The sequence below is a fragment of the Bombina bombina genome, chromosome 2, assembly GCF_027579735.1.
Source record: "Bombina bombina isolate aBomBom1 chromosome 2, aBomBom1.pri, whole genome shotgun sequence".
Taxonomy (NCBI): domain Eukaryota; kingdom Metazoa; phylum Chordata; class Amphibia; order Anura; family Bombinatoridae; genus Bombina; species Bombina bombina.
This window is the reverse complement of record NC_069500.1, coordinates 235,459,168-235,476,369: the sequence shown is the minus strand read 5'-3', so window position 1 is coordinate 235,476,369 and position 17,202 is coordinate 235,459,168. Positions and strand designations below refer to the sequence as shown.

Sequence of the window (17,202 nt, the reverse complement as noted above, 5' to 3'; positions counted from 1 at the left end):
CTCAATTGACTTCCTGGATCTAAGAGTGAGGAAGTTAGCTGGTAAATTATGTACAGAACTCTTTACAAAGCCAACAGATCGGAATTCAATGCTTTTGTATACAAGCTGCCATCCTGCGGGTATAAAAAAAGCTTTACCCACATCACAGTTCCGTAGGGTGGTGAGAAATAATTCCACGAGAGAAGGCAAAGAAGAACAACTTACCAGCATGTATCAGAAATTCAAAGAAAGGAAATATGATGATGACGTGCTACAGGAAGCCTATGTCCAGGCTTTGGATATGACTCAAGAGCAAGCCTTAATTAGCAGAGAACAGAAGAAGGACAATCAAGCCATGGACAGACTAACATTTGTCACAGAATATAGCCTGGACAAGAGAGATTACAGGGGAGTACTAGATGAACACTGGAAAATTATCTCAAGTGACAAAACGTTACCCCTTCAAGATACCAGCCCTCCAATGATCAGCTACCGGAGGGGTAAATCTCTAAGAGATATATTGATGCGTCCTAACATGACCCAGGCCTATACAGCAATAAAAAATGGTGACTCCGAACAACCAGTTGCCAGGCACTTTGCCAAACATGGACACACTGTAAAAGATCTGAGATATGTAATCATTGACCACGTCCCCCCCTTACCCAGGGATGGTGACAGAGGAAAATTACTGTTACGAAAGGAGTCTAGGTGGATCCACACCTTAGACATTCAGATGGGGTTGAGTCACAACGTGATTGGGGCTCTCTGTGTAATACAAGCTTACAGTACTGTTCCTATATACGTGATAGAATGCATTACCGTTGCTATGTTACGGTAATTTTTTACTTTGTTTTTCCAGTTGGCCTGCTAGGTCTTCCGTAGCGCAGCCTGGCGCATGCGCAGTTGCGCAGGGTAGACGCAGTCAGAAGCCCGCCGCTGGCAGAGCTGGACGTGTACACCTGGGGGTAAGAGATGATATTTGTATTTAAGGGGTATGCATTGCACTATGTTTTATGTTTGACAAAGGGGGAAACCCCGAAACATTACAGAGTAATAAAAGTCCACAGTGGTGGTGAAAATAAGCCCTTGATATTACATATATATGTACTGCACCTAGGCGTGATTGGAGTAACGAGAGTGCTTGGTGACTAGAACTTTTTATATATATATATATATATATATATATATATATATATATATATATATATACATATATACATATGTGTGTATATATATATATATATATATATATATATATATATATATATATATATATATATACAAATGTTCTGGGGCACCAGCTCCTTCTGAGCACATTCACATTTTATAGGTATTTGTCTGTGATTGGCTGATATCTGTCATATGATACAGGGGCATGGAAAATGGAAGAAACTGTAAAAATGATCAGAAAACAAAACCACTACTTATTTGAAATTCAGATTTTTATTGCATTGTATTTTTATTATGCATTTGTTGGTTGTGCAACAACTGTATTTAAAGGGACAGTAAACGCCTTGTAACTACAATACATTTCTGTGTTGCCATAGAATAACAGATCAGCCTTAACTTTTTAAAAACAAATTAACATCCTTTTTACTGTAATTGTTTTTCAATAACCAGACCCCACCCATCATTTGCCCTTTTTGGAGGAGCCAATATTGGCTTTAGTCCACAGATGACAAGGCTAGCCATGGATTGTATAAAGTACACCACCAAGCAGGAATTAATCTCCTCTGATGGTGTCACACCCGTCGTGCCGCAACTCCCTACAGTGCCTGGCTGGACATCAAAATTACAATCTCCCTACGCACGTTGCGTAGTACTGCGCAACTTGCGTAGCTAGATTGTATTTTTAACTTCTCTCATCCGGCGGGCTGCTCAGAGGAAGATGCTTCCATTCTAAAGCCAGCAGAGGTTGGTATAGTCTTGGCTTGAAATAGTGGAATTAAAGTATATTAAAAAAGAAAATCTTAGAACATTTTTTTTCTTATATTTAATTTATTTTTTTCCCTTTACCTGTCTCTTTGTAGTATTATAAATTATAGAAATGTGTGCACTCTATCCAGTTTACAAACAAAAAACAATTTTGGTGCTAGCAGTCACTATACAATAGTAAACAAAAGGATAAGAGAGTAGTCACAGCTAAAAAGTGCATGCTGTGAAAAAGAATGACAAGGCAGCACTCAAATTGCGTAAATAACAAGTGGTTTATTTGGTAAACCTACATATGTCAAAAACAATTCACAAAACCCTTAATTATACTAAAAAGGAGTAACTAGTAAACCCAGGCCTGGTTTGTACTTAATCTAACACACTACCGTAAAACTACGGTTATAACAAATGATTGTTCGAAGTATGTGACATGTTTAAACTATGCACTGTTACAAACAAACAAACAATGTGTAAAAGATGTGTGAAAGATAAACTGTTGCAACAAAAATCAAAAGAGACACAGATTAACAAATGTCCGTTTACCAGAGCACTTAGTGTGAATCACACGCTCTGCAATTGAGAAATGTTACAAAGAAGCAGTTCCAGTGTTACTGATTGGAAGGCCAACTGTTATAGATTACTGAGCAAACAGTCTCACCACATTCGCGGTATGAAGTTCCAGTATTCGCTTCAACACTAGCTTTTATAATTACCACTTGATCACTCCAAACTATGCATATTTCTCATGCCGGATCCTGGTAATTCTCCAAACAAAGCGATGTGTGTTAAAGCTCCATAACGGTTTCAGTACCTCCTTGTATTAAAAAACCGGAACTTCTATTCAAGACTGCTGCATGCTTTTCAGTTGTCAGAACCACATCAAAGTAACTCGGTATGCTTTAGACCAGCTGCCAGGGACTTAGCACTCCACTTCAAACAGTTGCGCTTCACAAAACGTCAGACATGACGCGTTTCGCCCCTCCCCTTAGTGGGCTGACTTTAGGGCCTCATCGGATGCTTGTTTATGGTGAAAACACCCCTTTTATAGCACAATAGCTAATTTAAATATTTAATTGATGACCATTTAAGCACCATATTGCAACCTCATTTTCAAAGATAAACAAAAACTTTATTGCACAAACATCATATTTGTTAAATAGTTACATGTTATGCAACATATACTTGGGTTTTTCTTTTTCATTCTGGGATGGCAAAATCGAAACTACACAATTTTTCTACCTTTGCAATTTTTTACATCTCTAAACCTTTATTAAGGCTAAACTAATGACCATTATATACACAACCAAAAAATAATGTATGTATTGAGATACCAACAAGTTCTTTAACATTTGTCCCCTATTAAAGACGGTTCTACAGAAAGCATGAGAAATCTATTTTTTCATTCAGGCCATTTGGAGCCAGAGTGTTTAGTCGATAAATCCATCGGGATTCATTCCTCAACAGCATATTATCAACATCACCCCCAGCTTTAACACACATCGCTTTGTTTGGAGAATTACCAGGATCCGGCATGAGAAATATGCATAGTTTGGAGTGATCAAGTGGTAATTATAAAAGCTAGTGTTGAAGCGAATACTGGAACTTCATACCGCGAATGTGGTGAGACTGTTTGCTCAGTAATCTATAACAGTTGGCCTTCCAATCAGTAACACTGGAACTGCTTCTTTGTAACATTTCTCAATTGCAGAGCGTGTGATTCACACTAAGTGCTCTGGTAAACGGACATTTGTTAATCTGTGTCTCTTTTGATTTTTGTTGCAACAGTTTATCTTTCACACATCTTTTACACATTGTTTGTTTGTTTGTAACAGTGCATAGTTTAAACATGTCACATACTTCGAACAATCATTTGTTATAACCGTAGTTTTACGGTAGTGTGTTAGATTAAGTACAAACCAGGCCTGGGTTTACTAGTTACTCCTTTTTAGTATAATTAAGGGTTTTGTGAATTGTTTTTGACATATGTAGGTTTACCAAATAAACCACTTGTTATTTACGCAATTTGAGTGCTGCCTTGTCATTCTTTTTCACAGCATGCACTTTTTAGCTGTGACTACTCTCTTATCCTTTTGTCTCTTTGTAGTAGTTTTCCTAATTCCTTCAGATGGACTTACATCACTGTTTGTCTTCCTCCCCTCCATCTTCTTTTTTTTATTAAATATTAATTATTTTTCATTCTAAAAATGTTCCTGTGCACAAAGCCATTCCACCTGAATTCCAGTAATTGCCATCCAGATCATCCATATCCCACCAATATTATAGTAATTGCCAGTAACATCAGCCGTGGTTAGTCACATCCCTAACTGGGGAGGTGACATGGAAGTCTTGTGGTCCTTTTAAACATAATTTTTTCCCCCCACTTTCTGCCTCTCTGTTTCCAGCTCACCCTTCATCTGTCATTTGGAAGTATTCTCTCAGTTCTGTCATTCAGTTAGTTAATTCCAAAAAATAATTCTTAAAAATGTGTAAATATATACATAATGTAAACTTAGCTATGGTTATACTAGTTATGTACAGTATATATATATATATATATATATATATATATATATACACACACAGTATACACACACACACACATTATAGAGGTTTGTACCTTTTTTAAAAAATCGCAAAAATATCGTCATAGTATTATAGGTGGATTTTGTGATGATTACTGGACAAGTTTATTTTTTTCAGCATTTGGACTTCACGTCTTGTGATCAATACCGTTACCTTAAAGAGGTTTTGTTTAACAAAGCAAGGACAAACCTTTGTGATGTTGAGGACCTACGATGCAGTCGTTTCCCAAAACCCAATTTAAAAAATTATCATTTTGACTTCTTAACTTCCCTCGATAAATGGATCAATGGGGCTGATTCTGATCAGATATCATTAAAATGATCTTCCAGCACTGCGAGAGCCATCACAAGATTCTTACTATATCTCTCTAGTGGTTTTCCTAGAGTTCAGTTTGTCTTTTTAAGTTTTACTTCATTTAAGCCTTGTAGTTTCTATTTTAGTGTGCTAATGCATTTAGAATTTGTATACAGCAGTTGAATTATGGTTGTGATTTCAAAATTTATGGTTGGGCTTTGAATTAGGAATTTATTTCTGGTTATCTTTTATGAACTGCATCTAATTTTTTTTCTATGGGAAAAAAGCCTGACAGTTTCAGAAAGTAGGAGTGACAGCTGAGTTCAATGGGTGCGTCTGAAGCTCTATCACAATTCTTACAATATTCTCTAAGCATTTTACACCTGCAGATCTCAATAACTTATCTCACTAATTGCATTCAGGCGAAGTATGCACAGAATTCAAATTGTACTTATACAACAGACAGGCAAGTAATACTAGAAGCAAATTCAAGTTAAAATGTAGTAAAAACATTTAATTTTAATTTATAGTTGCTGCAAACTGATTTATATACATACTGGTTGCTTCCTTTTTTTTTTTTTTTTTTTTCCATTAAACAGTTTTTTTTTTATAAATTAGAATAACATAACATGGAATGCAAAACATCAGGTACAGACCGAAAAATACAGTAGCTGTGATAGCGAATCATACAAAAAGTACATTGGTAATGCAATACCTAGAAAAAATATAAATCTATAAATTTAAAAATCTAAGCCTCGGCAGATCGTGTCCCCAACACCCCAACAATGGGGGTAGTACTAGATATAATATATACACTGCAGCTATGATTGTAGTGTAACTATTCTCTCTGCTCCCATATGTATAGTATATCTGCAATGAAGTCTTGCTTGCCCATGTAAGTGTAGTACACTTTTTCTAAAGACAGTACATGATTCATTTCTCTTACCCACATTAAGAAATCAGGAACTTGGTGTTTCTTCCAATACCTTGGAATTAGGCACTGGGCACAATTTAACATGGATTGCAGTAATTTCTTCCTATATCTACACAGGATTTTAGGTGTGTCATTCAAAAGGCCTATGGTGGGAGATAGTGTTTTCGAAGTTCCTAAGGTAGTGTTAATACATTCATTTATAGCCTGCCAGTAGTTTTGTATTAGTGGACAGGACCACCAAATGTGAGATAGAGTGCCACGCTCCCCACAGTGTCTCCAACATAAGGGGGAAGAGTTAGGGAATATGCTGTGTAAGCGATGAGGGGTCAGATACCAACGAGAAAGCAACTTGTAATTCATCTCAACAATTGTCAATGACAACGATGACTTTTTAATTTCTGTAAAAATGTGGTTCCAGTTGGTTTCTGGTATATTGATATCTAATTCTTTTTCCCATTTAGATATATATGAAGCTTTTTTAGAAGGGAAAGAGCCCCGTAATATCTTGTAAATGATGGGCTTTACTTATAGCGGGCGAGGCACAGAGATTCTCAAAGGGGGTGAGGGTTCTAGTGAGGGCAGCTTTGTGGGGGTTGGAAGTGATAGCATGTCTAGTTTGTAAATAGGGAACCCATAGGTGAAATGGGGGGCCTAATAATTGAGAGAGTTCTGCTTTCGGGCGAATCAGTCCTTTATTAAGAGGTAGGTGTATTGGGATGTTAGTGGGAGATCCCTCTATTGTTGGCGTGGGTATGCTGCCAGACTGCATAACTAGGGGGTTGTTCAAGAGAGGAGTAAGGGGCGATGGTAAGCTCGATATCTTTTTGTCTATTGTCAGTATTTTATCCCAAGTTCGCAACGTAGCTGTCACAAAGTGGTTAGTATAAATGGAGGCTGGTCTGTGTTTGGGTGTTGTCCAGCACATGTCGCCCAGATTGTGATTTCCAGTAAGATAGTTTTCAATCTGTACCCAGGGTTTGTTTGGTTTTGCGTGTTTCTATGCTGTAATACGTGTAGCATGAGTTGCATGGTAGTAAGTAGTTAGGTCAGGGGCGCCCAGGCCACCATCCTCCTTGCTTAGGTACAAAGTATGCTTGGAGACTCTCATCCTTTTCTGCGCCCAGATAAAGGATTCAAAGAGTTTTTGCTGTTTAGCTAAGTATATAGTGGGGAGCTCTAGTGGGAGAGTCTGGAATAAGTAGAGGTATTTAGGGAGAAGTGTCATTTTAATTGCGTTGATACGCCCTAGCCAGGAGAGGTATCCCTGTTTCTGCCAAGTTTCAAGAGTGGCCCTAACCTGTTCCTGAAGAGGAATATAGTTAAGGTTGAATAGTTCTGTAAGTTTGGATGAGATATCTATTCCCAAGTAGCGTAATTTGTCATTTATCTGAAAAGTAGTCTGGGTCTTTATATAGCGGAGGTCGTCCTTGGTCAGGTTTAGGGGCATTAGTGTGGACTTTTCCATGTTGATAGAAAAATTGGAGATTTTTTTATAGGATACTAATTCGGAGAGAAGGGCCGGTAGGGAGATAGCTGGAGAGCGGGCATTGAATATAATATCGTCTGCATAGAGCAGGCATTTCTGGTGGGCTGAGCCGAAAGTAATGCCCTGTATGTTATCATTATTTCTAACTCTCGAAGCGAGGACCTCCACCGCCAAAGCAAAAAGCAGTGGAGACAAGGGACATCCCTGCCGGGTGCCATTACATATTGGGATTGTTTGGGACAAAGTGCAGTTAACATTAACTCTAGCAGAAGGGTTATTGTATAGGGCTTGTATTCGTGTGATTAGGGTGTTGGAAAACCCGAACCTTGACAGGGCGGACCACAGAAATTCCCAGTCCACCCTGTCAAAGGCCTTCTCGGCATCCGTCGATAGTAAAATCAGGGGGGTCTTATGGGTATTGGCAGTATGGATGGTTTGCAAGACTCTAATGGAGTTGTCCTTGGCCTCTCTCTCAGGAATAAAGCCAACTTGGTCAGTATGGATGAGGGAGGGGAGAACTTTGTTGATTCTTGATGCCAACAATTTCGCATATAATTTGATGTCGATATTTATTAATGAAATTGGCCGATAGTTAGATACTTGCTCTTTAATCTGTGCTAGACTCCTCTGGTATGTCTTCCTGCTTCTGCCTAACTGACTGCTTTTAAACGCCCCTTTAATCTGTGCTAGACTCCTCTGGTATGTCTTCCTGCTTCTGCCTAACTGACTGCTTTTAAATGCCCCTTTAATCTGTGCTAGACTCCTCTGGTATGTCTTCCTGCTTCTGCCTAACTGACTGCTTTTAAACGCCCCTTTAATCTGTGCTAGGCTCCTCTGGTATGTCTTCCTGCTTTTGCCTAACTGACTGCTTTTAAACGCCCCTTTAATCTGTGCTAGACTCCTCTGGTATGTCTTCCTGCTTCTGCCTAACTGACTGCTTTTAAACGCCCCTTTAATCTGTGCTAGACTCCTCTGGTAACCATTTTCTCTGTCTCCATTTTGTCTACCTGTAATCATTTTATCTTATATTATATAAACTTATTCAGCCTTTAACCCCACCCCCTCTCTAATTTGCAAGTGTGTAATTCCTGCTAGCTAAAACTGCCTGTAACAGCTGCCTAGAATCATTTCATCACTTCTCACTCCTACATATGGAGAAGGCTACAAGTAGCAAGAGTTAGCACACTGGAGTTAGAAACTGGAGGTTGAAACTGCAGACCAACTAACAGGTAAACTTAATATCTATACTTCTACACAATGCTTTCTATGCCTTTTCTGCTCTCTCTGTCTTCCCTTCTCCTAAAAATCACTGCATGTCCCTATAACAACAATCCCCACACTATCCATATCTCCCCCTCCCTTCTCTCATCCCCTATGCTGTCCTCTCATGAACTACTTTGTTTCCTTAGAAACTCTTCCCCCTCTAACTCTCCTGTGTCTAACCATTCCCGCTCCTACAAATCTCACTCTCACCTTCTGTCTCTCTCACTGCTACTACTGCTTGCTGCTGGTGATGTCTCTCCTAACCCTGGCCCTGCAACAATCGCCACACTTTTACACTCTCGCTCCATCTCCCACTGCAAAAATCCTAGGGCACGCAATACCAACAATCTCATCTCAATTAACACACAGCGCCTAACCCCTCCCTTTTCTTGTGCCCTCTGGAATGCTCGCTCCGTCTGTAACAAGCTTACAACTGTTCACGACCTGTTTGTTTCCAACGCTTTCAACCTCTTAGCTATTACTGAAACCTGGCTATCTTCCTCTGACACTGCTTCCATTGCTGCTCTCACACATGGTGGTCTTCACTTTAGCCACACACCTAGGCCAGGTGAGAGACACGGTGGCGGTGTTGGCATCTTACTCTCCCCCTCCTGCTCCTATAAGTACCTATCCCCATTTCCATCTCTCTCCTTTTCTTCCTTTGAAGTGCACCGCATTCGCCTGTTCTCCCCTCTCTCTCTCAGAGTGGCAGTTATCTATCGCCCCCCTGGACCAACTTCCCAATTCCTTGACAACTTTGCTGCCTGGCTTCCTTCCTTTCTCTCCACAAATACACCTGCTCTAATTCTAGGGGACTTCAACATCCCCATTGACAACCCATCTGCCCCTGCTGCCTCTAAACTTCTCTCACTCACTAACTCCTTCAGCCTGTCACAATCCACCCTATTCCCTACCCACCGCGAAGGACACTCAATTGATCTGGTATTCTCCTATCTCTGCTCTCTCTCTAATGTTGCATGTCGCCCATTTCCCATCTCAGACCACCATCTGCTCACCTTTAATCCTAATATAGATACTAAACCTACTTCCCCCTCTCGCCCCTGCACCAGCAGAAATCTGCACACTGTGGACGCTCCCCAACTCTCCAATCTTATTCAACTACGCCTCCCCCACACTTCCACGATATCCTGCCCTGACCTTGCTATAACCCACTATAACAATACTCTCTCTGCTGCACTTGACACTCTCGCTCCACCCCAACCTCGCAAAGCCCCACGTCGTCAGCTCCAACCCTGGCACTCCCAACAAACGCGTCACCTACAAAAATGCTCCCGCACTGCTGAGCGTGCCTGGAGGAAATCCCGCTCTGAACACGATTTCATGCACTATAAGTTCATTCTCTACTCTTACACCTCTGCCCTTCGCTTAGCTAAGCAAACCTACTTCTCCTCTCTTATATCCACTCACTCCTCAAACCCTAAAAGACTCTTCTCTATTTTCAACTCTCTCCTCTACCAACCTGCACCACCCCCCTCATCTGCATTCAGTGCTCAAGACCTCGCTGACTATTTTCTCAATAAAACACTTGCAATCCGAGGAAACATCCCAACACAAACCTGCAATCTCCCAACTCCGCTCCCAGTCACCCCCTCTGCCACTCTCTGCACCCTCCTCCCAACCACTGAGAGTGAAGTGGCTTCCCTTTTGTCTTTCTCACACCTCACTACCTGCCCACTTGACCCTATTCCTTCACATCTAATTCCTCCTCTGTCTACCACCCTCACTCCGGCTCTTACTCACATATTTAACCTATCCCTTTCTACCGGCTCATTCCCTGCCTCCTTCAAACATGCGAAGGTCACCCCCATCCTCAAAAAACCCTCCCTCGACCCTAACTCCCCTGCAAACTACCGCCCCATATCACTGCTCCCACTAGCTTCAAAACTCCTCGAAAAGCTAGTTTTCAATCGCCTAACCCACTTGCTGTCGTCCAACTCATTGCTTGACCCCCTGCAATCTGGCTTCCGTCCCCAATACTCAACTGAAACTGCTCTCACCAAGGTTACTAACGATCTCCTTTCTGCTAAAAACAAAGGCTTCTACTCTATACTCATCTTACTTGACCTATCTGCTGCCTTTGACACTGTTGACCATCCCCTTCTCCTACAGTCTCTCAGTTCTCTTGGTCTCTGTGACACTGCCCTCTCCTGGATTCACTCTTATCTCTCTAACAGATCCTTCTCAGTCTCTTTTGCTGGTGACTCCTCCTCTCTATTGCCCCTGTCTGTTGGAGTACCTCAAGGCTCTGCCCTGGGTCCTCTACTCTTCTCTATTTACACTTCTTCACTGGGTAAACTTGTCAACAGCTATGGCTTCAGCTATCACCTCTATGCTGATGATGCCCAGATCTACCTTTCCACCCCTGCACTCTCTCCTTCTGTCAACTCTCACATCAGCGACTGCTTATCTGGCATTTCTTCCTGGATGGCCTATCACCACCTAAAAATAAATATGTCCAAGACCGAACTACTTCTAATTCCCCCCTCTAGCTCCACTCCCGTCTCTAATTTCTCTATCACTGTTGGCGGCACCACTATCTCCCCATCACCCCAAGTCTGCTGCCTCGGAGTCACGCTTGACTCAAATCTGTCCTTCATTCCCCACATCCAACTGCTCTCTTCATCCTGCCGCAACCACCTACGCAATATCTCCAAAATTCGCCCATTTCTGAGTGCTGAAACTACCAAACAGCTCATCCACTCCCTGGTAATTTCCCGACTTGACTACTGTAACAACTTACTAACTGGCCTCCCTCTCTCCCGCCTCTCTCCCCTCCAATCCGTCCTAAATGCATCCGCCAGACTAATCCACCTCTCTCGACGCTCTGTTTCTGCTGCGCCTCTCTGTGAGTCCCTTCACTGGCTCCCCATTCACAACAGAGTTAAATTCAAAATTCTCACCCTGACCTACAAAGCCCTCACCAATGCTGCCCCACCCTACCTGTCCTCACTCATCAACAAATATACTCCTGCCCGTCCCCTAAGATCCAACAACGAACTGCTTCTTGCATCCTCTACCATCACCTCCTCTCATTCTAGACTACAGGACTTCTCTCGTGCGGCACCAACCCTCTGGAACGCACTTCCTCGAGATGTCAGACTTGCCCCTAATCTCTCCTCCTTTAAACGTTCCCTAAAGACCTTTCTGTTCAGGGAAGCTTATCACCCGACTTATTAACAAACTAACCAACTAACTAACAGTTGCCCTCTATCTCCTCACTAATATCATTCTCACCTCTGCAGTTCCCACCTTCTGTTTCCAATCCTCCTACCCATCTAGATTGTAAGTTCCCACGGGAACAGGGCCCTCAACTCCCCCTGTATTTGTCTGTAAAATGTTGTGTCTTATCGTATTGTTTCTCCACTGTACTGTTATCCTTGTACCCATGGGCAGCGCTGCGGAATCTGTTGGCGCTTTATAAATAAAGAATAATAATAATAATAATAATATATTCTTACCCGGTTTCGGTATAACCGAAATGGTCGCTTCTAGCAATGTTTTTTAAAAATGGCCACCATTACCTATAGAATTATATAGTGATAAGAGGTGGGGGCCTAGCAATGTTTTAAATAGGTGATAAAACTTTGGGGTGAAGCCATCAGGGCCTGGGGCTTTACCCTGTGGAAGGTTTTTGATGTCAATTAACAACTCCTGCTGGGTGAACTGGGTATCTAAAGAAGCACTTTCCTCCTCAGAGAGGGATGGTAATTGGGACTCTGATAGATAATCTAGCAATAGCTGGCGTTTTGTGTTTGTATTGGGGGGTGCAAGATTATACAAAGAGGTGTAATATTTTGCAAACTGGTTAGTTATATCTCCACTAGTTGTGAAAGAGTTTCCCGAGGCATCAGATATTTTAGCTATGAAAGTCTTATAACGTTTCTTTTTGAGGGAGCGAGCCATGAGGCGGCCTGCCTTATTGCTCTCTATAAAAAATTTTGATTTTTGCGTGAGAGCTCTGAGGTGTGCATTTGTAACCAGGTACTGGTTAAGTGCTTCCCTAGCTTGTTGTGAGGCTGCCAGGAGTTGTTGAGATTTGGGGTTTTGTTTAAGTGCCTTCTCACTGCTATGAAAGTCTTTTGTTAACTTCAAATATTGTGCCGCTTTTTGTTTTCTTAATTTGTGAGTGTGGCTCATTATTAGTCCCCTTATGTAGCATTTATATGCTTCCCAATTATTTGCGGGGGAGGTGACAGAGGGAATATTAATGGAAAAGGATTCCTCAGTCTTCTCTGTAATGTCAGAGGTTATTAATGGGTCTGAGAAAATATGGTCGTTGAGTTTCCAGTGTGGTTGCTTCCCTTTTAACCTCTCTCCCATGTGAGATTCTGTATCATGAGAGCTTCATTACTTATTATGGGAGGCTCTCATCTCTCTGAGACATCCAGGCTCTGCCCTTTTTTTTTAGGTAAGTCAGTGGGTTCTGCCCTTAGGAAGCATGAACTATAGTTTCACTCCAAACTGTAGAGTTTTTGGGAATCAATCTGTAGTGTCCAATAAGTTACAAATATTATTTAAAGGGACATAAAACTCATATGCTAAATCACTTGAAATTGATGTAGCATAACTGTAAAAAGCTCACAAGAAAATATCACCTGAGCATCTTTATTTAAAAAAGGAAGAAATGTTACATTTTTTTCAGGTCACCAGCGTAAGTGCTCTGTAAACATTTATACTTCTGCTGCTGTCCAGCTGCAAGTTGAAAAATAAAGAATGTTGACAGCCGCTCCAGCTTCCCCCGGTCGTCGCAAAGCCATTTCTGACGTCAGAAATGATGGATCGGTCATCCTCCTATCACGGCTTCGAAGCCGTGATTAGAGGAAGCCGGATTCCACATTTTAGACCCAGGAAGAGACTTTGTGACGGGCAGAGGAAGCTGGAGCGGCTGTCAAGATTAAAAGGTAAGTATTTTTTCACAACACAAGTGAAATGTAAATTTTGATGAATTAAAGTGCCCCTGTTTTTAATCAACATTTTAAAAACCGGGGACTTTAGCATCAAAATTTACATTCTCTTTAAACTGAATAGGAAAATAACATGACAATGCCTGCACATGACAGATGTACACTCCCTAGCTTGTCCTGGGACAAGCATTCTGACTGGTTGCTTAAAGTCTCTTTAGAGTGGGGTGAGAATACTTAGGAAATTGGATGTAAAATATCTTCCTTTTTTACATAGAGATGTTAAGGTGATATTTTCTAGTCAGCTTTTTATAGCTATGCGGCATCAGTTTGAAGTGCTTTAACACTTGGGTATCATGTCCCTTTAAGGATCTGCTGCTTTTTTTTCTGTCTGTAGATCAGTCATTAATTCTATTGGCCCAGAAATCTAAAATAGGGATTCTGGGTAACATCATTATAAATGTAAATTCTGTTTTTATTTATGAATCCTAGTTCGTCCTGCTGTGTAGCTTTTTTAAATTGTCAAAACCATCTTTTTCCGACTATGCACCTTCAAACTTACTGCGTCATGTTTGCAGGAGAGAATCTGTCACATTTGGCAACAGTACAGGAATTATGTGAACCTGTCAAAGCAAGCAGTCTCAAAGGGCGAACTGCTTTGCAGCAGCTAATTAACCTTAGGAAATAATTACACAAATATGCAAATGTTGTTTAGATAATTCCATGTGTTATCAGCTCAGGTATTCCATCATAAATGCAGACCTGGGTGCAAGAATCTGCACAAGTTGATAAGGCTTTTTCTCTTTCATTGCTTTGACTTGGTATTTAACAATTAATGACTATTATATTACATTAGTAAATTAAAATTGTTGTTCTGTAGTGGCAGACAAACATAACAATATATTTGCCTTACTAATATTTGTAGAGTAATGTCAAAAATGTAATAAGTTTCTGGATTTTTATGACCTTTCTACAATCACAAATAATTCATAACAAGTGTTTAATGTTGCAGGTTTTTTATGGCATGAAACATCGCTTTCATTCTACCCTTTATTTGTTTATTTATTAATTTAATTTTTAAACAGAAATTGCAAGTACACTACAGCATATTTTCATAGCTTATTTTTTAAAAGGTAAAATATACCATAGATGTTTTTCCAGCACTCCCTCAGACAAGCATTGAGCAACTTAATAAATTAATAGATACTTGTTCTGTTTTTAAACAAATAAATAAAAGCAGTAAAGTACAAATATACTAAAGTATTGCATTTGCTATTTCAATAGATATTAAAGGGGCATGAAACCCACATTTTTTCTTTCATGATTCAGAAACTGCATGCAATTTTAAACAACTTTCTAATTTACTTCTATGATCTATTTTGCTCCATTCTCTTGATATCCTTTGCTGAAAAGCATATCTAAATATGCTTAGTAGTTGCTGATTGGTGACTGCACATAGATGCCTCATGTGATTGGCTGACCCATGTGCATTGGTATTTCTTCAGCAAAGGATATCTAAAGAATGAAGCAAATTAGATAATAGAAGTAAATTGGAATGTTGTTTAAAATTGTATTCTCTACCTGAATCATGAAAGAAACATTTTGGGTTTAGTGGCCCTTTAAGCTCTAGAATAGTTTGGGATAAGCTGGAACAGGCAGATTAAACTCATCAGCAATCACACAGCTGCTGTCATTGTGCTACTACCTGGAACAACTTTTTGTGTTTGTATAGTAAATCTCTAATATATCTATGTCTCACCTGGGAAGCCTTCAAGGCACACTAATGTGCCATACTACACAAGCTTAAAGGGTATGTTATTGTTATTATAGATTCATCAAACTAACCAGCTTTATTACAAGTGTATACATTCTGTACATGTGTTTGATCATCAAGATCCTGAGTTTTACAACAGTAGTAGTGAATATATATTATGTTAGTAATGCAGACAAGGAAATGCTGAAGAATAAAATAATGGTTTGATCGCAAGTCTAAAAATAACATGTATTTATTTACGGTATTTATTTTTTATGAAGGATAATGGCTCTCCAGAAGAACATGCCTTATATGTATGGGATAACTTCATTTCAAAGGCGGCAGCTGAGAATGTGTTTTTTGTTGCTCACAGTTATGGAGGGCTTGCTTTTGTGGAGCTGGTAAGTTTATTTTTTTTCTCTTTTTTTCCTAACATAGCCTTGCTTTTATATGACTTTAACTTTTCACTCCGGAATGCCAAATTTCATTTTATATATATATATATATATATATATATATATATATATATATATATATATATATATACATACAGTATATATATACATACAGTATATATATACATACAGTATATATATATATATATATATATATATATATATATATATATATATATATATATATATATATATATATATATATATATATATATATATATATATATATATATAGGTATCCAAAACACCAGATCTCGCCCACAGAGGAAAAATGGCTGGGTGCAACTTTGCAAAGAATATATAGCCAGAAAAAATGCACTCTCAGGACTTTCACGAACAAGTTACTTTTATTTCTTTACTTTTTATTATATATATATTATTAAAGTTAAACTGATGCTATACTGTTTGATATAATATGCATTTTTTTGTTAAAGGATTACAGTAATTACATGGAATTATTGCACTATAGCTTAAAGTGATAGTACATTTTAATCAATGATTAAAGGGACAGTATGCACTCATTTTCATATAACTGCATGTAATAGACACTACTATAAAGAATAATATGCACAGATACTGATATAAAATTCCAGTATAAAACTGTTTAAAAACTTACTTAGAAGCTCTCAGTTTAGCTCTGTTGAAAAGGCAGTTGGAAAGCCCACTGCAAGTGGGAAATAAGACCCTCCCCCCTCCCCCTTCTTTTGCATATGAAAAGACCCTTTACACAAACAGGAGCAAGCTGGAGAAGGTAGCTGACAGTATTCTCATAAAACTTTGGGGCTTGGTTAGGAGTCTGAAAATCAGAGCAATGTTATTTAAAAATAAGCAAAACTATACATTAAAAAAACAAAAAACTTTATGGGCTATATAAATAGATAATCTACCAAACATTTATGCAAAGAATAAATGAGTGTATAATGTCCCTTTAAGCATAGAATAACAGTAATTGTAATAAAATATGGCTCAAATTAATATCCTTTTAAATTCTTGTATTCAAGTACCATCCAGCCCCCTTACTCCCTGCAGAAATGTTCCTGAAGAGGGCAGTACAGCCAATGGGAGGTGAACCATGTACTACTGCTGTGCTACATTGTATTTAACTCTCATTGTAACTGTCGTGTGCGGTTAGCAATGATGTCCCTTCCGCTCTAGAACAGTGGTACTGGTGCGAGCAACTATAGATTTCAAAAGAGACGACCGTATGCTTCCCATTGGCTGTACCGTGTGCTCGTTAGGAACAGAAACAACTCTGCAGGAAGTGTTGAGGCCAGAAGGTACTTAAATACTAGAATTTGAAAGGTAGAATATATTTATAATGTGTTTTCAACTGTAATATGAGCCATATTTCCTCATCAAAAACTGTCATATTGTGCTTTATTATTGACTGAAACTAATATTACTTTATCCTTTATGTGATGTCGACTTAAAGGGATACTAAACCCAATTTTTTTTCTTTCATGATTAAGATAGAGCATGCAATTTTAAGCAACATTCTAATTTACTCCTTATAATTCTTCTCAGTTCCCCTGCTATCTTTATTTGAATAAGCAGGAATCTTGGCTAAGGAGCCTGACCATTTTTGGTTCAGATCCTGGGGT

At 39.4% G+C, this 17,202-nt stretch overlaps 1 protein-coding gene across 1 annotated transcript in view; it reads left to right on the top strand.

Moving 5' to 3' along the window:
• Positions 1 to 17,202, top strand: part of FAM172A (family with sequence similarity 172 member A) — a 1,196,638-nt gene that overhangs the window by 668,201 nt on the left and 511,235 nt on the right. Inside the window, exon 8 of the mRNA XM_053701490.1 lies at positions 15,428 to 15,547. Within this exon, the coding sequence (XP_053557465.1) occupies positions 15,428 to 15,547 (120 nt within the window). The remainder of the gene's footprint in view (positions 1 to 15,427; positions 15,548 to 17,202) is intronic.